The sequence below is a fragment of the Carlito syrichta genome, unplaced genomic scaffold, assembly GCF_000164805.1.
Source record: "Carlito syrichta isolate Samal-C Ts95f unplaced genomic scaffold, Tarsius_syrichta-2.0.1 Scaffold315530, whole genome shotgun sequence".
Lineage (NCBI taxonomy): Eukaryota > Metazoa > Chordata > Mammalia > Primates > Tarsiidae > Carlito > Carlito syrichta.
In genome coordinates, this window is record NW_007259626.1 from 277,488 (window position 1) to 300,490 (window position 23,003).

General features: G+C 49.9%; 3 protein-coding genes across 5 annotated transcripts in view; 1 reads left to right on the forward strand and 2 right to left on the reverse strand.

Moving 5' to 3' along the window:
* Window positions 1–1,563, reverse strand: part of TTC21A (tetratricopeptide repeat domain 21A) — a 31,260-nt gene extending 29,697 nt beyond the window's left edge. The window contains exons 1-2 of the mRNA XM_021706404.1: window positions 1,451–1,563; window positions 80–209 (exon numbers count right to left, since the gene is read on the reverse strand). Of these exons, the coding sequence (XP_021562079.1) occupies window positions 80–209; window positions 1,451–1,477 (157 nt within the window). The 5' untranslated portion in view covers window positions 1,478–1,563. The remainder of the gene's footprint in view (window positions 1–79; window positions 210–1,450) is intronic.
* A 213-nt stretch (window positions 1,564–1,776) lies between these two features.
* On the forward strand, window positions 1,777–14,551 carry GORASP1 (golgi reassembly stacking protein 1). 3 transcript variants are annotated; one of them, XM_008072936.2, is made up of 9 exons: window positions 1,777–1,838; window positions 5,970–6,051; window positions 6,700–6,903; window positions 9,136–9,222; window positions 9,358–9,488; window positions 9,710–9,968; window positions 10,773–10,923; window positions 11,388–11,540; window positions 11,775–14,551. In XM_008072936.2, the coding sequence occupies exons 1-9, from the start codon at window positions 1,777–1,779 to the stop codon at window positions 12,038–12,040; spliced, it is 1,395 nt and encodes a 464-aa protein (XP_008071127.1). In that variant the 3' UTR covers window positions 12,041–14,551. The 3 variants fall into 3 exon arrangements, with proteins under 3 accessions (XP_008071127.1, XP_021562076.1, XP_021562077.1); XM_021706401.1 differs by lacking the exons at window positions 5,970–6,051; window positions 6,700–6,903 and having other exon boundaries at window positions 9,135–9,222; XM_021706402.1 differs by lacking the exons at window positions 5,970–6,051; window positions 6,700–6,903; window positions 9,358–9,488 and having other exon boundaries at window positions 9,135–9,222; window positions 9,759–9,968.
* Window positions 13,859–22,733, reverse strand: WDR48 (WD repeat domain 48; the record flags this gene model as incomplete). Its single annotated transcript, XM_008072937.2, has 6 exons — window positions 13,859–15,876; window positions 16,517–16,709; window positions 18,279–18,355; window positions 20,667–20,754; window positions 21,679–21,784; window positions 22,624–22,733. Coding segments are annotated over 6 exons (670 nt in total), but the record flags the coding sequence as incomplete, so codon positions are not given.
* Window positions 22,734–23,003: the final 270 nt, after the last annotated feature.

Here is a 23,003-nt window from a genome sequence, read left to right on the forward strand (position 1 = left end):
GGCAACCAGGTAGATGGAGCCAGAGTGTTAGGGCGGGCTGGTACCTGGGGTCAGAAGACCAAAACTGCTAGGTCCTTACCTTCCATGAGGACTCCATAGGCTTTAAAGAACTGCAACACAGGGTCATTGCTGAATTTCCTCAGGCCCACAGCTGCAGCCTGCTGCATATGGTGGAAGTACTTTTCCTGGCTATAGTAAATGATCTCAGCCTGCATGGAGGAAGATACAGTTGCAACAGCCCAGTCCCTTTTCTCTGTTTTGCCCCAGGTGAGAGGAGACTCGCTCCCTTCCCCATACCCTGCTCCTCACTTCTGCAAAGGGAAGAGAAAGAGGGAACTCTCAGGCCCCACCCTGTCCCTTAGCAGTCTTGGGAACAGCTCCATTGCAGTTTCCCCAGAAAGGAGTTTGGAGGTGTTTTTTAGGGGATTACCAACACATCCAAATATGATGGGGGAATTCAACTCAGACTTTATCTTAGGAAGGGAATAAGAGGAAAAAGTGAGGACCAGTAAAATAAAAATTATAACAACTGTAGTTACAAGTTATTGTGGGCTAACCAATTGTTGAGAACCCTCATCAAGGGCTTTATATTAATTATCTTATGCATGATCCTCTCTGTATCTTTCAAAATTAAGGAAGCTTAAGCCCGTGGAGACTATGGCTTGACAAAGGTCATGCTGCAATAGGGGCTGAGATTTTAAAGCTAAGGCTCATTTCCCCTAAGGTTTGTGGGTGCCAGGTTGGGGACAGATGTGGCTGGACTGTAAACAGCCTTGTGGGCCACATAAAAGGGCTCAGACACCATCCTAAAGGTAACAGAAAGCAGTTGGAATGGTTTTAAGGAGAGGGTCGTATTTCGATGATATGTTTTTGCAAAAACTGCCCAGGCTGCTGTGGTGTGTGATGCTGGTGGCAGGGTAGGGGCTGCAGAAGACAGCCAACCAGAGGAACCAGATGGGAGAAAGGCAATTGCCCAGGTAAGAGGTGGCAGAGGTCCTGGGCTAGGGGACAAAAAGAAGTGGGTGAACCCAGGAGATATTTATGAGCTGACACTTCTTGTTGGTAGGAATGGAAGATGGGTATGGGGAAGAGGTATGAGTTATGCTGGGAGAACAAATAATGGTGCCATCAACTGAGATGGGGTAGGAGGAAGAGGAGCCGGCAGGAGTAGGGTGGGTGGAAAAAGAAGGCATGTTGACAAGATGATGCAGATGGGCTGCGTTGGTTTGGGGGAACTCAGAGGACAGGACTGGAGGGAATACTAATTTGGGGTTCAGGATGCACAGAGGGCAGCGGAGACGATGCACTTGCCAGGGAGTGTGAGGCAAGAAAGGACAGGATTTCCTGAGGCAGCTGGGATCAGCGAAGGACGGGCAGAGGGGTGGCAGGAGAGTAGAAGGGTGCGGGGTCACTCGGCCAGGGGCGGAGTGTCCCGACCCGGGCCACGAACCATAAGGAAGGAGCCCTCGTCGTTCATCTCGGGCCGCTTGGAGCCTCGAGTCCGAGTCTGGAGGGGCGGCGCGGGGCCGGGTCCTGAGCCAGGGACCAGGGCACGCCTCTCGAGGCCGGAAGCTGGAGGCTCGAGCGTCCTTGGAAACGGTGTGGCGGGTCGGTTGCTAAGAGCCTCCGCGTCTGGAGAGGGCGGGGCAGTCCTCCCACGTGACCAGGCGCAGGTAATCGAGCACCGATAGAGCTAGCCCAGGCTAGTGGCACGGGGGTTGGCCCGCCTGGTCAGCGAAGCTGTCCTGTACGCGGGTGTCCAGCGAGGCTGCAGCCATGGGGTTGGGTGCCAGCGTCGAGAAGCCCACGGGCGGCGCCGAGGGCTTCCACCTGCACGGGGGGAGGAGCCCCGGCGGCGCCGGTGACCTTGGCTGGACGACCGCAAGCGACTCGCCTATACCTCTGAGCCGCCGGCCGGCTGGCGACTGCACGGGGTCGCGGCCCAGCGTTTCCAAGCCCTGGTGGCGACAGTGCACCCCTACCCGGTGAAAGCCGACTGGGAGGGGCAGCCTAGCGGGACTCCCGGCCCCGGCCAGCCTGAGACTGCAGTCGGGCCTCGCGCCAAGTGACCGCGGTGCGGAAGGCGGGAGCGTTTCCTGGTGGCCGCCCGGAACGGCGCCCTTCCCGGATGGAAGATGCGCCAGCTCCACACGGGACGCGCTCTCGCACCTATCGCACGTCTATGCTCGCCCGCTGTGCGCCGTGCCCCGTGCTGGGCCTGGGGTTCCCGCCTCGGGTCTTACAGTCCACGGGGTCGGGATAAGCAAGGGGACGTCAGCTGCGGGGGAGCCCGTGGGCGCGGTCCCACCCGTCGTGGGGTGGGAGGGGCTTCAGAATCGAGGACCAGTGCGAAACTGCCAGGGAAAGTGAGGACAGTGTGGCTTGGAGAGCGCCGCAGAAGCCTCGGGAGAGCGTTTGCGGCTGGGGAGGTCCCCAGGGTGAAGCACTGCGGAGAGGGCCGGCCAGGCGGGGGCTGAGGATGGTCTTCGGGTGCGACTATAAGGAGGTCCGGAGGAGCAGGCATTGGGAAAGTGAAAACGGAGTGAGGAGAAAGACCTGCGGCCAGATGGAGATTTGAGGTTGAAATTGGTATCTGTGGAGAGGGAGGGGCTGTAATGAAAGTGAAGGGGGCGGGGAAGGGAGAATCCCTGACCCCAGAGTCCAGCGGGAAAGAGGTGCACCCCTTTTCCCTAGTGAAAAGCAGCTGGATGCAGAGATAGGTGTAAACTGGCAAGTCTGACGGTTTTGGTGCCTGGCTGTTGAGTGGTCGCTGTGTTTTGAAGGGGTGGTCTGTTATCAGTTACCACACAGAAGGGCAAAGGAGGTATTTCCAAACAGGAAAACCAGGCTGGCCTTGAGGATTCAGAGTTGACAGGATTTGTGCTTGGTAATGGGCTTTCTCATGGTGAAGCACCAGGCAGAAAATGCATCCAGCCAGGAGAGTCCTCCAAGGACTTAGGGATATTGGCAAGAGGAGGGGTGATGGTGGGAGTGAAGACAGGGGAGGGGCCTGATGGAGCCGGACAGCTTGGAGAGGTCAAGGGATCAGAGGTTGTGATTCACAAAAACAGATGTTCCTGAGCGCGTGCTCTGGCAGGCAAAGTACTAGGCATCAGAGAAAAAGCACTGAAGAGAACAGACATGCTCCCTGTTCTCCTGGGTTCACATTTGGATGGGGTAAGGAGAGAAGGGAGACCACAAAGAAATATGCAGTGGGTGGTAATAATTGCTGGTGAGAAAAAGCAGGTTACAGGGACAAAGAGTGGTAACTGGGTGTTATTTTGGATAGCATGGTCAGGAAAGGCCTCTGCTTAAGTAGCATTTCAACAGACCGCCTTGGAAGGAAGCAAAAAGTGGACGATACAAATATTTAGGGGAATGGTCTTCCAGGCAGAAGGACTAGCAAGGGCAGAGGGCCTCAGATGGGGTGCGCTTGTGTGTTTGAGGAAATGCAAGGAGATGAGGCTGGTGTGTTTGGGTGGTGAAGCTGACAGGAGGAGGAGATGGTAGAGGAAGAGGCCAGACCAGACTGCATATGACCTTGCATGCTGTCCTAATGATTTAGGATTTTATTCTGAGATGTGGAGCCATCTGGAGATTTTAAGTGGAGGAGTGATATGACCTACTTACAACTTTTAAAAATTGAGGCTGGCACAGTGGCTCACACCTGTAATCCCGGCACTTTGGAAGGCCGAGGTGGGAGGATTGCTTGAGATTAGGAGTTTGAGACTAAACTAAGCAGCATAGCGAGACCTTGTCTCTACAAAAAGTAAAAACATTAACTGGGCATGGTGGTGTGTGCCTGTAGTCTGAGCTACTCAGGAGGCCAAGGCAGGAAAGTAGCTGAAGCCCAGGAGTTAGAAGCTGCGGTGAGCTGTGATCATGCCACTGAACGCCAGTCTGGAAGACAGAGTGTGACCGCACTCAAAAAAATAAAAATTGAAGAACAAATATGCTGCATTCTAGAAATACTGGTGTTCCTTCTATGTGCCAGGCACTTTGGAGAAGTCTCTGCCCTCCCAGAGCTTGGAGTAGTGAAGAATTTACCGGGAAAGAGGTCCTTGATTGGGAGGAGGGCTCTGGGCTGGATTTCCTGGGATCAGATTACTGAATTACTGAGTACTTCTCACCTGTAATTTGAGGTCAGGAAAAGGGTTGAATAATAGATAAAGCAGGGGAGGTAGTGCCATGCCCTGGCACCCAGCAAACCAGCCCTTAGTAAATGTAAGCTGTTATCATTGTGGATTCCATTAGGATCCCCAATGGGGGAAACAGGGTGGGATTGTTGTGAAAAGCAGCCCACATTGATGGGAACTGGTTGGAGGAGTGGTAGTTTTTGCAGCTGGGGGTGCAGTGGGCAGCTACACAGATTATTTTAGCGGTGGGATAGTGAGTAGCACCCAGGGATAGGGAAGTAGATGTGGCTAGACAGAGGAAGAGGCCACAGGGAGAGGGTGGGGAGAGGAGGTACTGGGTGGGCTGGAGGAGGCCAAGCCTGGGGGCTGGGGACTGAATCTCTGGAGCTCATTTAATGGTGGAGGGCCGCTTACACACAACCCTGAAATGAGAGCAGGCAGCCACCAGGAGGGAGGGGGCACAGCTTGGAAGTGGCCCTGAATTATTCCTGATTGACTGTCCTGTGGTTTTCAAAAGACCCTGAAAGAATAGAGGACAGGGCACCGAGCTCCCTTGCAGCTAGACCTGGGAGCAGCTTGCTCTCTGGGCCAGCCCGACTAGGCCAGAGCTGACTGCTGGGCTCACTCCTGTGGGGAGCCATGGCAGCTTCTGGAGGTGGGAAGCAAGGATTGACTGGTGATGCTGCCAGAAAGGAGTCCTAATTCCAGGGGCAAACTGACCTTGGTCTGAAAGCTCAGCAGTTTGTCCTCAGCGGCTCTCCGTGAGCTTTCCTTCATTCAGCCTGAGGAATCTAGGACTGGAGGGGCTGGTAGGTAGCAGGAGCCACAGGGCCTCTCCACTAGGAGGTGACAAGTACCTGGTCCCTGTGCCTGTTCCACTAGGCCCTGGCTGATGTCTGCACCAACAGGTCATCAAGCGCCCACAGCCAAAGGCCTGGGGATGTGGGCCCATTGACAGGGGCCAGGACCTTGCGACAGAGGCCGCATTGTTTGAGTAGGACTCTGTAAATGAAGCCTTTGAGATGGGTTCCTGCCATAGCCTGCAAGCCCTGGTTGTTGGGCTTTGGATAAAGCAGTGAGCTGGGTAGCAGGGAGGGGCTAGGAATGCTTCCTGAAAGAGGTGTCTGCATGGGCCTGGAGGCTAGACTGTGAGGCTGTGGGGTAGTCGAGCCACTGAGAAGCTCCTCAGTCCAGAGCTAGGCTACCCAACTCACCAGACTCCCGGGCTCAGACCCAGTCCTTCCCCTGGGATTTGTGCCAGCATCCTCTGCTAGCATGTCTCAGTGGCTCTAGGCACTGGACTGAGCCTGAGTCCGCCAGCTAGGGTCTGGGGTCCCCTGAGAGCTGGCCACAAACTGCTTTTCCCACTCCTCCTTTCTGGGCACAGCCCTGGTTGCATACTTCCTGGGGCCTGCCTGCTTCCATTGCACGTCAGGGCCCATCCTTCTTGTCCAGTCTAAACCTTCCTGGTGTAACCCCTTTTGGCTTTCTAGCCAGCCCCAGCCCAGCCCTCTGGGACAGCATTCCCACAGGCCTGGGCCAGCTTGTCTCCATGCTGTCTCCTGCTAGCTGCCAAGGCTGCCCTGGGCTGTGAGGCATCTCTGAAAGTCCGGTGGATCATGAGCAATCAGGAAAGAGCCATTTTCCTGAGAGGAAAATCTGCACCCAGAAAGGGGGCAAGAAGGGATGGAATGACAATGCCCAGAGCGTTTCATGCCAGGCCTGTGTCCTTGCCGGGACACTGAGAGTGCTGAGGGGGTCTGAAACTGAGGGCGAGGGCTTCCTGGGGAGTCCTGCTGGTGGCCCAGTGACGGTGGCCTCTCTTGTGGGACAGGTGCAGGAGAATTCCCCGGCCCAGCAGGCGGGCCTGGAGCCCTACTTTGACTTCATCATCACCATTGGACATTCACGGCTGGTAAGGCCCCCCCCTCCCTGCCTCTGCTTTGTGTGTGTGTGTCCCCTACACATGCTTCCTGGAGGAGGTGTCTGCATGGGCACGGAAGTCAGACTGTGTGACTGTCCTGCAGGGGACCCCAGTCTGCCCCTGCCTCCCCTTTCTAGGGGAAAGCCCAGCCAAGCCTTTCCTTCCAGGGCCTGACTGTACTCACAGCCTGATCGGGCCCCTTCCCAGCTCTCAGCTCCTGAGCTCAGCTCTCTGGAGTGGAGTGGGGGCAGATGGACCCTTGGAGGTGGCCCCAAGGCCTAACAGGCCTGCTTCCTGGGGCATGAGGGGCATGGGGGCTGTGGCCAAGAGGCAGCTTGGAGTCGGGCAGCCCTGGAGTGCTCTGGAGCCAGGAGGCTTTTTGCTTGCTTTGCCGTGTTTTCTGGCAGGTGGAGGGAGGTTTGGCAGAGCTTGGGCCTGGTGGAAGGTGGGGGTTGCACACTGTAGGCCCAGGCCTGGTCTGTGAACCTGGGCCCAGCCACTGCCCCGTCCCGTCGCCCCACCAGGCCCTGCTGGGGCTGCTGGCCACCAAGACCCTTGCCCCGTCTCAGGCCCAGACTTGTCTGAGGGCTCCAGCCCAGGCATGGGAGGAGCCTGGAGTTAGCCCCGCTGCCCCTGCAGAACAAGGAGAACGACACGCTGAAGGCGCTGCTGAAGGCCAACGTGGAGAAGCCTGTGAAGCTGGAGGTGTTCAACATGAAGACCATGAAGGTGCGCGAGGTGGAGGTGGTACCCAGCAACATGTGGGGCGGCCAGGGCCTGCTGGGTGCCAGCGTGCGCTTCTGCAGCTTCCGCAGGGCCAGCGAGCACGTGTGGCACGTGCTGGTGAGTGTGGGGCAGGGTGGGAGGGGTGCGTAGAAGGCTTGTGGTGTACTGGGCAGGTCTGGGTGTGGACAGCATGTAGGGGCAGCATGTGCAGGAGATAGGTGGGGCCTGAGCCCCAAGTGGGGTGGTCACAGAGGACTCTGAGGGCCAGACCTAGTCTCATGGCAGTGTCCCAGAGAGGGCAGCTCATTAACCCCTGGACAGTGTACCTGCTTCTTGTTAGCCATGTGACTTCAGGCACTTTCTTACCTTCTGTACCTAGGTTATTGATTGGAAAAGTAGGAATACTGTGTACTGGAATGATGGTTATATTGCTGGAATGATGTTGCTTTTATTAGTCTGTCTGTGTCCCTGCCTCTCTGTATGTTCATGTATAAACACACACACTATATATGTGTGCATGTATATACACCCACAGTTACGCCTTGCGTAACAACGTTTTGGTCAGTAACAGACCACATATACCGTGGTGGTCCCATAAGATTATAACACCATCTTTCTTTCTTTCTTTTTTTTTTGAGTTGAGTCTCCATCACCCAGGCTGGAGAGCCGTGGCACACTCACGGTCACTCCAGCATGGACCTGCTGGGCTCTGGTGATCCTTCTGCCTCAGCCTTCCAAGTAGCACTATAGGTGCGTGCTACTGTGCCTGGCTAATTTTTTAATCTGTTGTAGAGACGAGGTCTCACCAGGTTGCCCGGGTTGGTCTCGAACCCGTGGGCTCAGGCAATCCACTCGCCTCAGCCTCCCAAAGTGCTGGGATTACAGGCTGAGCCACCGAGCCCAGCCCCACCTCCCCCCTTTTTTTTGAGTCAGAGTTTTACTTTCGCCCAGGCTGGAATACAGTGGCACACTCAGGGCCACTGCAGCCTCGAACTTCTGGACTCAGTCAATCATTCCGCCTCAGCCTTCCGAGTAGCTGAAACTACAGGCATGTGCCACAACACCTAGCTAATTTTTTAATTTATTATAGAGACAAGGTCTTGCCAGGTTGCCCATGCCGGTCTTGAATCCTTGGGCTCAGGCAGTCCTCTCGCCTCCACTCCCAAAGTGCTGGGATGACAGGCATTAACCACCATGCCCAGCATAACACCACTGTTCTATCGACCTTTTCTCTGTTTAGATACACAGATACCGTTGTGTTTTGATTGCCTACAGTGTTCAGTGCAGTAACGTGCTGTGCTGGTGTGTAGCCCAGGAGCAATAGGCCACACCACACAGCCTAGTGTGCAGTTAGGCGATACCATCAGGCTTGTGTAAGTACACTCTGTGGTGTTTGCACAACCGTGACATTGCCTAATGATGCATTTCTCAGAGCGTATCCCTGCCATTAAGCAACAAGACTGTATATAGTGGTTTTCTGGTGTATTGTTATATGACTAATCCATATCTTAATGACCCTCGGTGACTGAGCTGTCATAGATGATAGTGTCATGCGCACACCTCATGCCTGAGCTCATTCATGGTGTCCATGTTCTCAAACACTCAGTCCTATGGCTTGGTGGAAGGCAGGTACCCTGAGCTGGAAGTCGGCCGATTTGGTGTCTAGCCTCCTCCATTGCCCACTGGCTTCTTGCAGGAGCTGGCCAAGTTTCTCAACTTTTGCAGCCTGCCTGGGTTTGCCCATGAGCGAAATGGGGCTGATGATACAAATTCCTGTGCATTTCCCAGGGAGCCTGGGAGATTGGGAGTGGCGGGGGTTTCCAAGGGAGAAATCGGTCCTTGTCTGTGCCCAGCTTTTCTCACTGCCCTCGCCTCCAACCCTAGGGGCCTTTGGCCACATGCCTGCTGCAGTGGCAGCAGCACAGTTGGGACTTACTATGGCCGGGCTGTGGCTTTCTTTCTTTACATGTGTTTAATCTTAGCAATGCTGTGAGTAGGAACTGTGCATCCTACTTCTGATTGTGGGGAAAACGAGGCTGAGTGGTTCAGTCATGTGTTGAGTCACACGGCTAGCGGCTGGTGGAGCCGGGAGTGGGTGGAGTGCAGGTCGGAGTCTGGAGCCCAGTGCGAGCCGTGCCATGCCATGGTGCTGCCCTCTGCTGGGCAGGCGCAGACCTGGGGGATGTGGGGGATCTGGGCGGCAAGGAGAGGGAGTCTAGGCTGAAAGCCCTGCTTGGGGACTGAGGACAGGTATCTGAACCAGTACCTGGAGAGGCAGCGCCCCCTGCCCCTTCTCCCTGCGGCCTCTTTGGTGGCCTTGAGGCTGCTTGTTTGTGATTCTTTCCCTAGGATGTGGAACCGTCTTCCCCTGCCGCCCTTGCTGGCCTGCGCCCCTACACAGACTACGTGGTTGGCTCTGACCAGATCCTTCAGGAGGTGAGGAGCCCATGGCCTGCCCCTTCCCAGGCCCTCGATGGGGTGTGCAGAGATGGGTGCCATCCATGGGAGGCATGTGGTTTCGCTGAGGCTTCCAGTCGAGCGCAGGCCTCAGGCACCGTGTGTTTCTCACAGTCTGAGGATTTCTTCACGCTCATCGAGTCCCATGAGGGGAAGCCCTTGAAGCTGATGGTTTATAACTCTGAGTCTGACTCCTGCCGGGAGGTGACTGTGACTCCCAATGCAGCCTGGGGTGGAGAGGGCAGGTACTTCCTGGCATTGGAGGGCCAGGTGGGTGGGGCCTGACCGGTGAGCATGGACCTGAGTCCCACGGGGGAGCGGAGGAGGGCAGGGCCCTGGACACCTGAGGCTGACCAGTGCTCCAGAAGTGCCCTGTCCAGCCTTCTTATTGCGAATTGTGGGTGGGGCGGTAAGGTAGGGAGGGCTGTGGGGCAACCTCCTGGACTGAGTTTCTGGCTTTCGGTAGCCTGGGGTGTGGCATCGGCTATGGGTATCTACATCGGATCCCAACTCAGGCCCCCAGCCACCACAGGAAGCCACCTGGTACTCCACCACCTGGTGCTCCACCGCCTGGCACCCCGCCACCTGGTGCCCCACCACGTGATGCCCCACTACCTGGCACCCCGCCATCTGATGCCCTACTGCATGATGCTCTGGCACCTGGGCCTACACCCCAGGACTCACATGACCTGGAGATAGGTTCCGGGCAGAGCAACTACACAGAGGTATGTGGGAGCATCTGCCAGTCGGGGGAGGAGAGACCTGCCAGCTGGAAAGGGAGACCGTTTTAGAGGCTGTCCTGGGGAGCCATCAGCAGCTTTCACCAGAGGCCTGTCTGGGGGGCCCTTGTATCTGGGAGACCCATCTGCTTCTGAGACCCAGTGGGAGCAGATTTGCCCTGCCTGGGATAGTAAAACCCACTTTTGGCTCTCCTGCCTCTTGGGTCTAGAGGTGAGGCCCTAGTTGTCCTCTTCCTGAGTGGGAAACTGAGGCTCACTGATGGGCCTGTTCAGTGCCTCATTGAGTCTGTGGTAAAGCTGGGCCAGGGCCTGGGTCTCCAGAATCACAGTTGGGATGGTTGTCTGGCCAAGTCTGCAGGGAAATGCTGGCCCTTCCTTCATGGCTGACGAGTGGGTCTCCTGAGAGTAACTTTGGGCACTGGGCTGGTGCCTGGGAGTGGTGCAGGGAGTATTCAAGTATGCTCTCCATTCCAGGCCTGCCTGAATTCCAGAAGGGTTCGGTCCTCCCTTCTCGTGGGTCACTGATAGGGGTCAAGGCCGCAAAGAGGCTGTGTTAGGGCCAGGTGGGACTTGGACACCTCAATAGAGTGGGAGGAGTGCTCCCTCTTGGTGCTGACACTGCAGGGAGGCCAGCCAGACCCCTCTGGCCTGACTTTATACCACCATATCAGAAGGAGTGATCGCTAAGGGTCGAGCGGTGCTCCTAGGGTAAGGGTAGGGTGGTTATTAGGTCAGGCTGCAAAATCCTTCAAGGCACTGTGTCCCTGTTTTCTTTCCTGGCTCCCCCAGGTCCTGCTGCAAGCACCTGGCTCCTCCCTAGAAGGACCACTTCCTGGGTCTGGGAGTCCCAGCCTTAGCCCTCCAGACCTTGGGGGACTTCCACATCCCACAGAGACTCCTCTTCAGCCTCCACCTCCAGTGCAGCGAGTCATGGACCCAGGTACCGGCCAGCCCTGGAGAGGACTGGGCCGCAGGCTCAGGGCTGGACTTTGGCAGCAAGGCCCAAACTTCCCTGGGGCTGGCTCCCCCCCACCCCTCCCCTGGTCTACACCCAGATGCAGATCATCCCATCTAGTGTTCAAATGGGGAGTCTGTAGTCCAGAGGAGAGAGGTGGCCTCCTTCAGGTCACACAGCTAATTGGAGACAGAGCAGAGTCTAGGCCCACTGCTACTGCGCCACTCCTTTGATGGCCAGCCCCAGGCCCCTTGCTTTCCTCAGAAACAGGCAGTGGAGAACCTCTTTGGGGCTGCATGGGCGGGGGGTGGAGAGCATCACAAGGGGCTAAGATTATAGTCTCACAGGCTGGGCCACAAACCCTAGGAACGGGCAGGGTGAGCCCAGGGTACTGACCTTCCAGTGGTCAGGGTTTTGTGCTGGCAAAGAACTGTGCCCCACTGCCCTAGGTTTCCTGGACGTGTCGGGCATTTCCCTCTTGGACAGCAGCAATGCCAGCGTGTGGCCCAGCCTGCCTCCTTCTTCAGCGCCGACCTCCACAGCTCTCTCAACCTCAGGGTTGGAAGACGTTTGCTCTAGCAACAGTTCTCATGAGCGGGGTGGTGAGTGGCCGGCACCTTCTGAAGTCCTCTGGGAAGGACCCCAGGTTGTTGGGAAGGCTGCCTACATTCCTCAGCCGGGTTGCAAGTAAGCCAGCAGGCTGGATACAGCCACATCAAGGCATTTGTACACTAGATCTCCCCTCCCCCATAGAGGCTGGGGTGACAGTCAGGAGTCAGTGGGGTTGCTGGCCCTAGGTTCTGCAGGCCTCCTCAGCTCCACCTTCTGTGTTTCAGGTGAGGCCACATGGTCGGGGTCAGAGTTTGAGGTCTCCTTCCTGGACAGCCCAGGTGTCCAAGCCCAGCCAGACCACCTGCCTCAGCTGACTCTTCCCGACAGCCTCACCTCGGCAGCCTCACCAGAAGACGGGCTGTCTGCTGAGCTGCTTGAAGCTCAGGCTGAGGAGGAGCCGGCAAGCACAGAGAGCCCAGTTTTCGGGGTGGAGGCTGAGGGGCTGGCTAGCCAGGCTCAGCTCTCTGCCCTAGAACCGCCTGGGCTGTGACAAGGCCCCTGGCGACATTTCATGAAGCCCAGATGTGGGCAGGCAGCCCAGACTGTGCTATGCAGTCAGCGCCCTGCCTGCCCCTGGCCCTGTGCCTGCCCCCAGCCCCATGTGTCCAGCTTCCTAGGCTGCAGCTCCAGGTGTGTGCAGTGCCTGCTGCTGGCAGGGGGCTTTTGTGTCCACTCACTTGGACCCAGCTTCTGGTCTCCAGGAGATGATTTCCCAACATTTATCCTCCCTGGTAGTCCTGGTTTTGGGGTTTCAAAGGGTTTGGGGTGGTAGAGGGCTGGGAACAGCACCCCCAGATTAAATATTTTGCGGGAGCTAGGAGAGGAAGCCTGGGTGGGGCATGAAGCCTCGGTGGGTAGTGAGAGGCCATGGCCTTGGGCAAGGGTGTTTTTTGGCCATGCACCCTCTGGTCTAGTGCTTGTGCCAGCTCTGGTCTCTGAGGCTTCCCTGGCGGCAGCAGGGTCTGGTCATAACCCAGGTGAAGTGGGGTGAGAAGGGGTTGGTGTCAGGTATTGGCCTGATTGCTTTATAGGGCCTGCCTTGGCTCTTCCTGCACAGCTTGGTCCACTGAATACTGGAAGGGACCCCCAAGCCCTGGGGCCACGCGCCGGTCCCAATTGCTCCTGTCATGTGCCCTCACCCCTGTGCTACACTGCCACAGTGGGATCAGGCCGGCCACCGTGCCAGTTGCAGTTGGAGGGGAGAGGCAGTGTACTTGTGCATCTCGCTGAAGGGAGGGGCTTGGACATTCTAGGCCCTTCAGCAGAGACCCATTTGTGCCTGGACCACAGTGTTTCTTCCTCAGGCCCAACATGCCACCACAGACCTAGTGTCCCCAGTGGCAACTCCTGTTAGCTAGCTCCCAAACTAAAACAACCATCTCTTCCAAGTACACAAGGCATCCAGCCAGCCCCAGTAGCGAATAAAAGTTGCACATTTAAGTTCACCGTCCTAGGCAAACTCTCAAAGCTAGTCCACCTCACTAGGTCTCTTCACACACCACGCTCACCCCAAGAGGAAAAGTATGGGGTTAGATAAGAGTGGGTGAAAACCCTTCTGTTCTTTCCTATAGTATGGGAGGGAGCTGATTTCCCCACCCAGGTGCCTTTGGAGGCTAAGGCTAGGCTGGGTCCTCTGCTCTGTGCAGTTTCTGCAGAGGAGGGTGCCGTACCCAGGATGTCCCCTCATCACCTGAAGTCCTCTGCTGCTCTGACTGGACTCTCACCTTCCCATACTCCTTGCTAATTACTGTGAAAGCTGCCTCTGGCCTTGTCTTCTAGCTTCCACCAGGTGAAAGTCTCACCTTTACTGCATGATTTATAATGACTGTACATACAGGAAACTCAAAAGCTGTCAAGTCTGCAGGGTAAGGACTATCTGCTCTGGGCACCATAGACCAGCTATATGGAGAGAAGGTCCCAAATCAGCAAACATGGAGTTCCAAGCACTGACTACATCTCAAGCAAGCCCTTGTCAAGCTTACCAGAGCAGCTGATAAGTGCAGAACAGTAAGGCATTGTGTCCTGGATTGTCTGGGAGCCCAATGTCAAGAATGCAGGAATGAGAACAGACTTGTTCTGGGGCGAGCTTCCCTTAACTGTAGCTGGGCAGTCTCACCCCAAGTTGCTGTTGTCCCAAAGTTCTGGCTCTCCCCTTCACTTTTTCTTCCCTCCCCCATAGACTAGAGGATAAAATGGGCAACGATTTTAATATTTCCAAAGAGAACATGAAACCAAGTTTCTTTCTTTCTCTAATCTGCTATGAAGGAAAATGACAAGTGAAAAAATAAACGTGTATTACGCTTTGAAATATTTTAACTAAAGCCTTTATTCTATACAACGTGAAATACAGATTTGTACCCTTTTGGCATTGCAGACTGTCAGATTTTCTGGAAACGGTATTACTGGTTTGACTGACTGGAGGGGGCAAAAAGTACAGTCATGCTGGGCGGCAGATCTGTGACAGGAAGGGAGTGCAGCCACCCAAGGCTCAGCACACAGGGCAAACGACCCAGTGAAACCCTTTCTTCAGCTCAAGGCCCCTCGTGCAAACACAACTGAGGGCTGACAAGTGAGTTTTGTTTTGTTGTTTTTACCATTCATTCACAACTATTGCTAAAAAATGTGCACCAAAAGCGCACTGTTGTATCCAACAGATAGATAGAAAGGACTCTTAAAAAAAAGAAGCTGGTTGCTCTCTGAGGAAGGGAGAAAGACCATTTCAGCTTACTGGAAATGTGGCCACGTCTTTGCTCACTTCTCCAAAGTGCAGAAGGCAATGGCCTGTCCACTTTCCAAAGGAAGCTGACTAGCAGTGAGGGAACCCTGTGTTTGCAGTTGTGCGGATCAGAGTATCTCAAATAGTAAGGTGTGGACCTAGGCCCATCAGTTGCCCCCAGCTAAACCTGTGAAGATGTAGAAAAGAAAAAACCTTCCCTACCACCCTCCCCAGTCCCTGCTGTTGTGGGGACAGGCCACACACAAGCTGGGGAGGCAACTGGACTGGAATAAACTGCCCTCTGAAGGCACTTGTGCTTCTGGCTTCGTACAGGAGGCTTGTCTTATGTAGTTTTTATGGGGGTGGACCACTGATCTACTCTGAATACAAATGACCTTGGGGAGACTCCAAAGTATTTCCTGCCAAAAGTTGAAGTGTTTATCCCCAATAAGTTATATTCTGTACAAGATCCATGATTCTGTGAAAGCTTGAGATTGTTAGAACAGTGAAAAGAAGATCTGAACACAAGTACATCAAAAGCCTACATATAAAACTAGGAAAAACAAATATGTATACTTCCAGGATATGAATATCAAATTAACTCACTATGATATCCCTTGACTCTGACACCATACATTTTAGGTAACATTTGAATGAAATTAAAATTCCATCATGGTCTTAAGTTTTGATGGTGTCATGTTGTTTACTCAGAGCAAAAGCCTGTGGTCTCAGCTGGCCTTGCCCATAAATAGAACTGGACACAGTGGACGAAGGAGTGAAACAGCTCACTGCCTGGACTGCCACACAGCCAGGGCATGATGGGAAGGTGCAGCATCGCTAGGCACGGGCTGTGCAAACTCTGGCCCAGCAGTCCAAGCGCTGTAATCCAGCACCTAGAATTCCAACAGATCTTCCTGTAAGAACACATCTGAGATGCAGTATCAAAAACAAGCCCAATATTAATCATTTATTTATGAAATGGGCTGGTTCTCAAATTGTGCAACAGCAAATTCCCATTAAAAATAACTGTCTTAAATGGTGAAAACAATTAGATTTTTTTAATGACAACTTGGAAAATGCCTTATCTACTGCATAATGGAATGTACTCTCTTAGAAAAGCTAGAGTGTGGGTTTGAAGTCGAAACACAGTGACAGATGTGGTCCGACCGATGTGTCTCTAACAAGTGCTAGCAAAGATAAGGTCCTTTGAAACAAAAGGAGGAAGCAAAGTCTGCACTGGCCTGTTGTCAGTTCTCTGTACATCTCGCGAGACATAGTCTGCTCAGGGCTCTTCTGCTTTCTCACGCTCTTCCCTGGGGACAGCTTAATCTACACATGGAGACTGGTTCTATATTACATTTCAATTAGTCACTTCAACTGAAAGATAATCTCGGTCCATACCAAACGGCCATTAGAAGTCTTGCTCCCATTGGGGCTCAGTGAGCTTCCTAGGACTACTCTTGGGGCCTTAGAGGAAGGTAGTAAATGAATACCCAGGAGCATTAGCCCACCCTTCACGTGGACTTCTGACGGTAATGGAGGGTGAGGTCACCACCACTCTTCCATATGAAGTGTTTCACTGTTCGAAGGTCCATATTTGGATCCAAAACCTGCATGGCCAAAAATAAGAAGTTAGAAGTCTTTAGTACCTAAAACCTTGATCATTAATGCAGGGATGCTCATCAGTGATCCAGCTTGTTCAGCCCTGCCCCATTACTGGCGGCTTGTTCTTGCTGTCACACCTCTATGCATGCAGGCACGAGATTGGGTACAGTGACACGTGTATCTTTTGACAGTATGCCAGAAACACTAGGCCATCTTTCAACCATTCCTCTGATGACACATCTTAAATGCATCTTGATTTAAAACAGTTCTGCCATTTCTCCACCCACCTCTACTCCAGATCTGAGGCTAACACGACACATGTTAAAAAGATCGTGTGTCTTTTTCTTGTCAGGAAAAAAAAGCTACCAGCATATCCACATTTGTCTATGTGCGTTTTAAAATCTATGTGTCCCTTTCCTGAAAACTTCCCCAGAGGTAAAGAAGAGCTTTAGGATGGACTTAAGAGTCCCTATAGAGGAGCTTCACAGATAGATGAGGGAGACCCAGGGCTCCTGAGAGCCTCCCTAAAACCATAAATTCTCTCAAAAGCAACAAATTTGGGAAATATAATCACACCACATTATGTAACTCTTTATGAGCACCAGTACTAGAAAAAGCATGGCTGTGGTCCTCAAGTCCACTTACCTGGTCCTGGCACAAAAGTTCAATTTTCTCCTCTGCCAACACAGCAATATCTTCTTCTTTTTCCTGTTCTCCTGGTTTTTCATTATTAGAAGAGCTAGTGGTTTGAGACTCATTATCCAAGTTGATAATTTTCTCATAAACATGTTCCATAACTTTCCGGACTTGGAGCATGTCACTAGCGGAGAGTCTATCTCTGTAAAAAGCAATGGAAATCACTTGATATTGCCTCGTCCATATTATTTTTCTTTGATGCTAATACTTTATATAAAGCCAAAACATACCACAGAAACATAAACCAATACATGATTTTACTCATTACCTTAATTATTTTTAGAATTGCCAAGAGATTTTCTATAATGTCCTCTTAAGATGCCAATTTTGTGCAACTGAGATTAATATATATTCTTAAAACTTACATATATTTATACAGTATAGTCTTCTCAGTTTTATTCTCTTCAATACTTTCCCAGAACGTGACCAAAGTAAATAATCTTGGAAAGGAGAGCAGCCCCCAATGCTCACCAGGGTCTGATGCTCTTGGTGCTCAGTTTTTCCTGGGCTTTTTTCCCTAGGGCCATGCTTTCAACTAGCACTTGTGGACAGACGATGCCCCAGTCTAGACCTAGAGTCTCAACTTTCTGCTTTATGCCATAAACCTAATAGCTGGCACCTCAAACTCTACATGTCCCAAACTAGACTCATTAATGCCCTCACCTCCACACCTTTTTTCGTATTTTTGACATCAGTCAATAATCATCAAACCAAGAAGCTAAGGCTTAAACTCTGAAAGCCTTCTAGAACTTCAGTTATTACATCTCACTGGAGTGATGTCTAGAACTTATTTTAAAATAATCCAGTGTGTGTTTGTGTGGAGGGAGGGTAGGTAAAGGTGTAGATGAAGCAAATCATTTAGCAAGGTAGTGGTAATTACTGAAGTTGTCTGATGAGTCAATGGGGGCTCATTATCCTACTCTCTTTTGGCAATCTCTGTAACAAAAACAGTTTTTAAAAAAGCATGTTGATTGTACTTGCTAGAATATATATCTTTTCAAAGTTCAACATCCCATTCCCAGACTACTAACATTTTTCTCTTGGGTCTCCCTTCCTTGAGCCTCTCCCTGGGCCACATCCCAATACTGGCTCAAAAATGCCTGGTGTGTAGTTACTGCATGGTCTGTTGGTTAGCATCCAAATCCACAATCCGTAAACCTCTAACTGCCTTTTCAGTTTACTGCTAGTGTGCCCCTGCTGCCCATCCAGCTGTGCTGCAGCTGCATGGGGGTTCTCACGCTACTTCTCACTGTCTTATGCATGCGCCCATGTCCACAACCCCCATCAGACTGTGTCCTGGACCTGGAATATCTATCTTTTGCAGTTAAGTAGAACTCCTTACACATCTAGCTCACATTCCATGTCCTTTAAGAAGCTTTTCTAGAAAGCTCCAGCTGAAAACTCACTTCTTTCCCCCTTCTCACTATTTCCTAGGTACCCATTAAAATAAAGCCGTATTATATACAGGTTGTGTCCTAAACTGTAAATTATGGCAAAAGACAAAAATCCATGTCTTACTTACTTTTAACTACCTACAGTGTATCACTGTTGGTACCTGGTAAATGGTTTAATTGTATAAACTTTCAGTGCTATAAAATTAGCTATAAATCCAGTGCCTGCCTTTATTACTATAAAAGCAATCGTAGGGGGAAAGAATTCTCTCTAGCAATTAATTAGATCAAGGAACCACATGACACTATATTTAACTTACTTTTTTAAGGTTTTTGCTCCTGAAGATGCATGAGGTTGGAGGTAGAAAGGAATTTTGTTGAATTTGGGCATATTTTTCTGAAATATTAAAAGTTAAAAAGGTATAATAGTTTCTATTAGCTGATAAATAATGTCAATATGAAAAACATGATTTGCAAGTAATAATTATTTTACAATTAAAAGTGACCATCTATGAACTTTATAAGCTATCACATTATCTAAATCGTCCCTCAAGAAAATTTATCAGAAAACTATAGTTTTGTAATAAAATATATGAAAAGACAAATTAAATGCAATATTAGTAGCAATATGAAATCGTAGCATGGCTCTTCTTAAATAACAGTATGAGCTATTAAAGAGAAAGACATTTTCTTTTAATGTTTTAAGCCATACAAACCAAAAATCTTAATTTTGCATTAAAATACAGGGGCTAATACCTAAAGGCCCAAATAAAAACTTAAGTCTGGAGAGAAACCCACAGCATTCACCTTTGAGAAAAGCCACACACTTTACGTTGGTAAGGCCCGTCATCCAACTGAAAAGGCCAATCAGGTCCTCCCATTTTCTTTCCCTCTGATATCAGAGTGAGGTCTGAGGTTTTAAGAAAGAGTGGAAACTTCAGCCAAGAACCTAGATGTCTACCATGAGGTCAACCACATTCTTAGATAAAGGATAAAATTATCTGGTCATCTTTTCTCAGGGTATTAATACCCTCCGAGCCTCCATGGCATATCTTGTCTGGATGTCTCCTCTCAGGAATAAGCCACAGGGCTAAAGTCAGCAATGCATCCCAGCTGAGTTTCACACTCAAAGGAATTAGTGGTTTATGGGGAGCTTGGACACAGAGAAGACCACAGAATATCCATCAGGTGTCACACTGCCTTTAAGTTCTTGGAGGTATATCTGGGACAGAAAATAAAGTTTCTAAACATTCTAGAGATTAAATTCCTTTCCATATGGCTAAGGAATACACAAAATAGGTCAACAGTACATAAGAGAGTCTAGATACAGACCCATGTGTATACAGAAATTTAGTACATAATAAAGATAGCATCTCAAATTAGTAGAAAAAGGATAGATTACTCAATAAATTGTGATGGCACACTGCCTATCCCTTTGGAAAAAGTTAGAATCCTACCTCATACCAAACAGAAGAATAAATTCTAATAGATTAAAGATCTAGACAAAAAATATCATCAAAGTACTAGAAAAGAATGCAGAACATCCTGGTTACTCTGGAGTAGAAAATACCTAAATAAGACATGAAACTCAGAGCCATAAAAGACCAATTTGATTATTTAAAAATTAAAACCTTTCACCTGGCAAAAGACACCATGAACAAAGTAAAAATTAAACTGAGAGACATACATAATAGTCAAAGGGTTAATATTCAATATAAAGAACTCCTATAAATCAATAAGACAAACGACCCAATAGAAAAACGGGTAAAGAACACAAACAAGTAGTTCACAGAAAAAAATACAAATGGCCAATATGAAAAAAATGCTTAACCTCACTATGAATACTTTAAAAATTCACATTAAGACAATGAGATAATATTTGTCTATCTTTTAGCAAAGATTAAAGATATCCAGCATGGATGCAGGTATGGGGAAGCAGGCACTCATACACTGTGGGTGAGAGTATAAACTGGTACACAGCCTCAGTGGAGGGCAATTTGGCAAAATCTATCAAAATTTGAGATGTGCATACCCTTTGATCCAGCAATTCCACTTCTAGGAATTTATCCTAAAAAGTACACAAAGATATATGTACAAGGACTGCAGCACTGTTTGTATCAGAAAACACTGAAAACAAATGTCCATTAACAGGGGGGACTGCTTAAAAAAGCTATGGGACATTTATACAGTGGAATATTATTCAGTCATTAAAAAAGATACACACACGTATAGACATGAAAAGATGTGCAGGACACATTTTTAAGTGAAAAAAGTTGCAGAACAGTATGTATAAGACACTTTGTGCAAAATAAAATGAACATACACACATAAAGGTACACCAATAATATATGCCTGTGTATGCAAAGAAAAAAGTACTGAAGGCTATGCATTATTAACTTATTAATAATTGTTATCTCTGGAAAGAAGGACAGGGAGTAAATGGGCAAAAATGAATAATTGGGGAAGAGATGAGTTTCCTTTCATTCATTTTATTGAATAAGCATGTATTATTTTTATAATTAAAAACCAACAAAGATAGATAGAGAAACAACTATCAATATTACTTCTGCAACTTTGGAACTGTAAGGAACAGGATGAGGATTCCACTTGGGAGCCCAGTTAATTAGGTTTAAGAACTGTCTAGAGCAGTTCTTAATTTCATGAGTTAAAAAAAATATAAGGGCAAAGTGGGAGTGGGGGCCACTTACATCCACAGTGATGTCAATTACCCATTGTGGCACTGTCTCATTAAGAAGCATCGATTCAGTCTCACCCCCGGAATCTCGGCAGAGCAGCCTAAACATAAGCAATCCATCAAGTAGTAAGTGGCACAACAAACACAGATGACAAAATCACTGTCACAGGCCCTCATGGATTTCATTTAGGACAACTCCCACTTGGCAGCTGAGGAAATAAAGTACTGCCTGGCAAATGACTCACTCAGCTAAAAGGGAAAGCAGGTCCTAAAACTTAGTCCCCGATTTCAAGGCCACGTATAAACACTGTAGTTGCCTTGGGTGATGACAGGAAACCTGAGTACAAGCAAAGCACTTAAGAAGGTCCCCAACCAGTGCTACAGTGCATGGCACAGGAGCTCACATGCAATGGGGGCCAGATGTTTCTGGTAACCACTCTCAGGAAGCTATTATAAAGAAAGCATCCTGCACTCAAGGATAAGACAAGCATTTTTCTTACTTCTGGCCCCTAGAGAAGACTAGTTAGCTCTATCCACTGGCTCTACCAGGGCTATGCTGGCAATGTGGAGGTGAACCAATTCAGCTTTTCCCTGCAAGGCTCCACAAATGACTGCCTGACACCCCAAGCAGTGTCAGTGTCAGCCACAACAGTTCCCAGGGGCAGCCCAGCTCATCCTGGCTGGCCCAGTCTGGGGAAGGTGCCTACTCGGCATCTCTCCTGTGGGCAGGGACTTCTGGTGATGCCATGTATTCCCTGACCGTAGCACACAGGCAAAGTGAAACAACATGAGAGTTTCCTGCAGAAAAGCACCAGAGAAGCTGCTTCAAGGCAAAGTATCTACTACTCTATTCTAGCACTAGAGGTTCTCCTCTTACTAAGAATGTGGACATTTTACCATCTTATGGAAATGAGAAGCTTCCAAATCTTATCCCTGAAAGTTAATAATAAACAGCTTCTAACATCTGCTTGAGTCAATGCTTCTGAGCAAATGGGATGCTTTCTCAGGCAGGGCCTCTGACATACCTGAACAGTGTGCGACCTCCAGCTTCACCAAAGATCACAGGTGTGTGAGGCGGCACTTGAAAATATCCATTTCCCTTCTGCACTCGGTTCTCTTGCTCTCCATTTACTAGGAAAAAAAATGCAGGTTAGTGCTAAAAACACAGATTCTAAACACTTTACTTTCACAAGTTTCAACACTGCAAGATTAAAATCAAAAGTCCTATAAGTCAGAGTTAGAAAGAAAGGTTAAAAAAAAGATTAAATTCCTAAAAATAAGAAACATGGCAACTTGTGGTATACTTCAAGAGAAATGACTAAACTTGGGAGGATTTTAATGAAAAAGGAGATTAATGTTGTTTATAAATGATGAATTGGGGTTTTTTTGGTAAATCATGAAGCTGAGAAAAATTTTGGAGGAAAAAAATTATGTTTAATGGCTGCCGTAACCAATGACACAGCTACTAGTGAAAAATAAAATCGTCAAAGAGGGCACACTTTTACTGTTCTCTGTAGATTGTATTTCCACTTTGTTTTCTTTATAATCTTTTGGCTCAGCGCAGTTGAATCCCAACTCTAGTGCCAAGTCATTCATGAACATTCTTTTCATCAAACTGGAAGGAATCTTATCCTCTGAAGTCCTATGGCACTAGCAGAATCTCTCTTTCAGCACCTAACACTTCTCTATCTCAGAATGCTTTCTGTAAGTAGCTCTCTGCCTTACAAGAACATCAGCCCATGAAGGACAGTGGCTATGCCCAGGTGATCTTCAGTACCCCCCACCTGCACCTGCTAAAGCCATTGGTGCTCACTAAACACCCTCTGAACAACTCACAGGTGTCCCTGAGCATGTGCAGGTGCCACTGCAGCCTGAGCTCTGGATGAGGAGGTGGGCACGCCCTGCCCTGCCTTTCCAGTGGCAGTGTGATATTAAGGATGATGTGGAGTTTCTGGTGACTTCTTCCTTACTCTCCCCATTTACAGCCTGGATCCAAGGGGTGATGACTATACCACTGTTTTTGATTCCATAGTCCTTACTGTTTATTTGGGCCTCTGAGGGCATTGGAACTGAAAATGACCTGCCCACAGCAACACAGCTGTTAAGCAGCAGAGCCCATACCAGAACCTAGCTTTCTTGACCCTCTGTGGAACGATCTTTCCATTAGTGGCTCATGGTCCATTGCACAATTCTGACAGGGAGCAGGCAGCAAAGTGGACCAGGTGATAAGAAAAGCCACCATGGGTGGAGTCAGTCAGTGCCTTCTCTCTGACAGGGACATCAGAAGACTGGGTTTTTGTTTTGTTTTGTTTTGTTTTGTTTTTGAGTTGGAGTCTCACTCTGTCGCCCA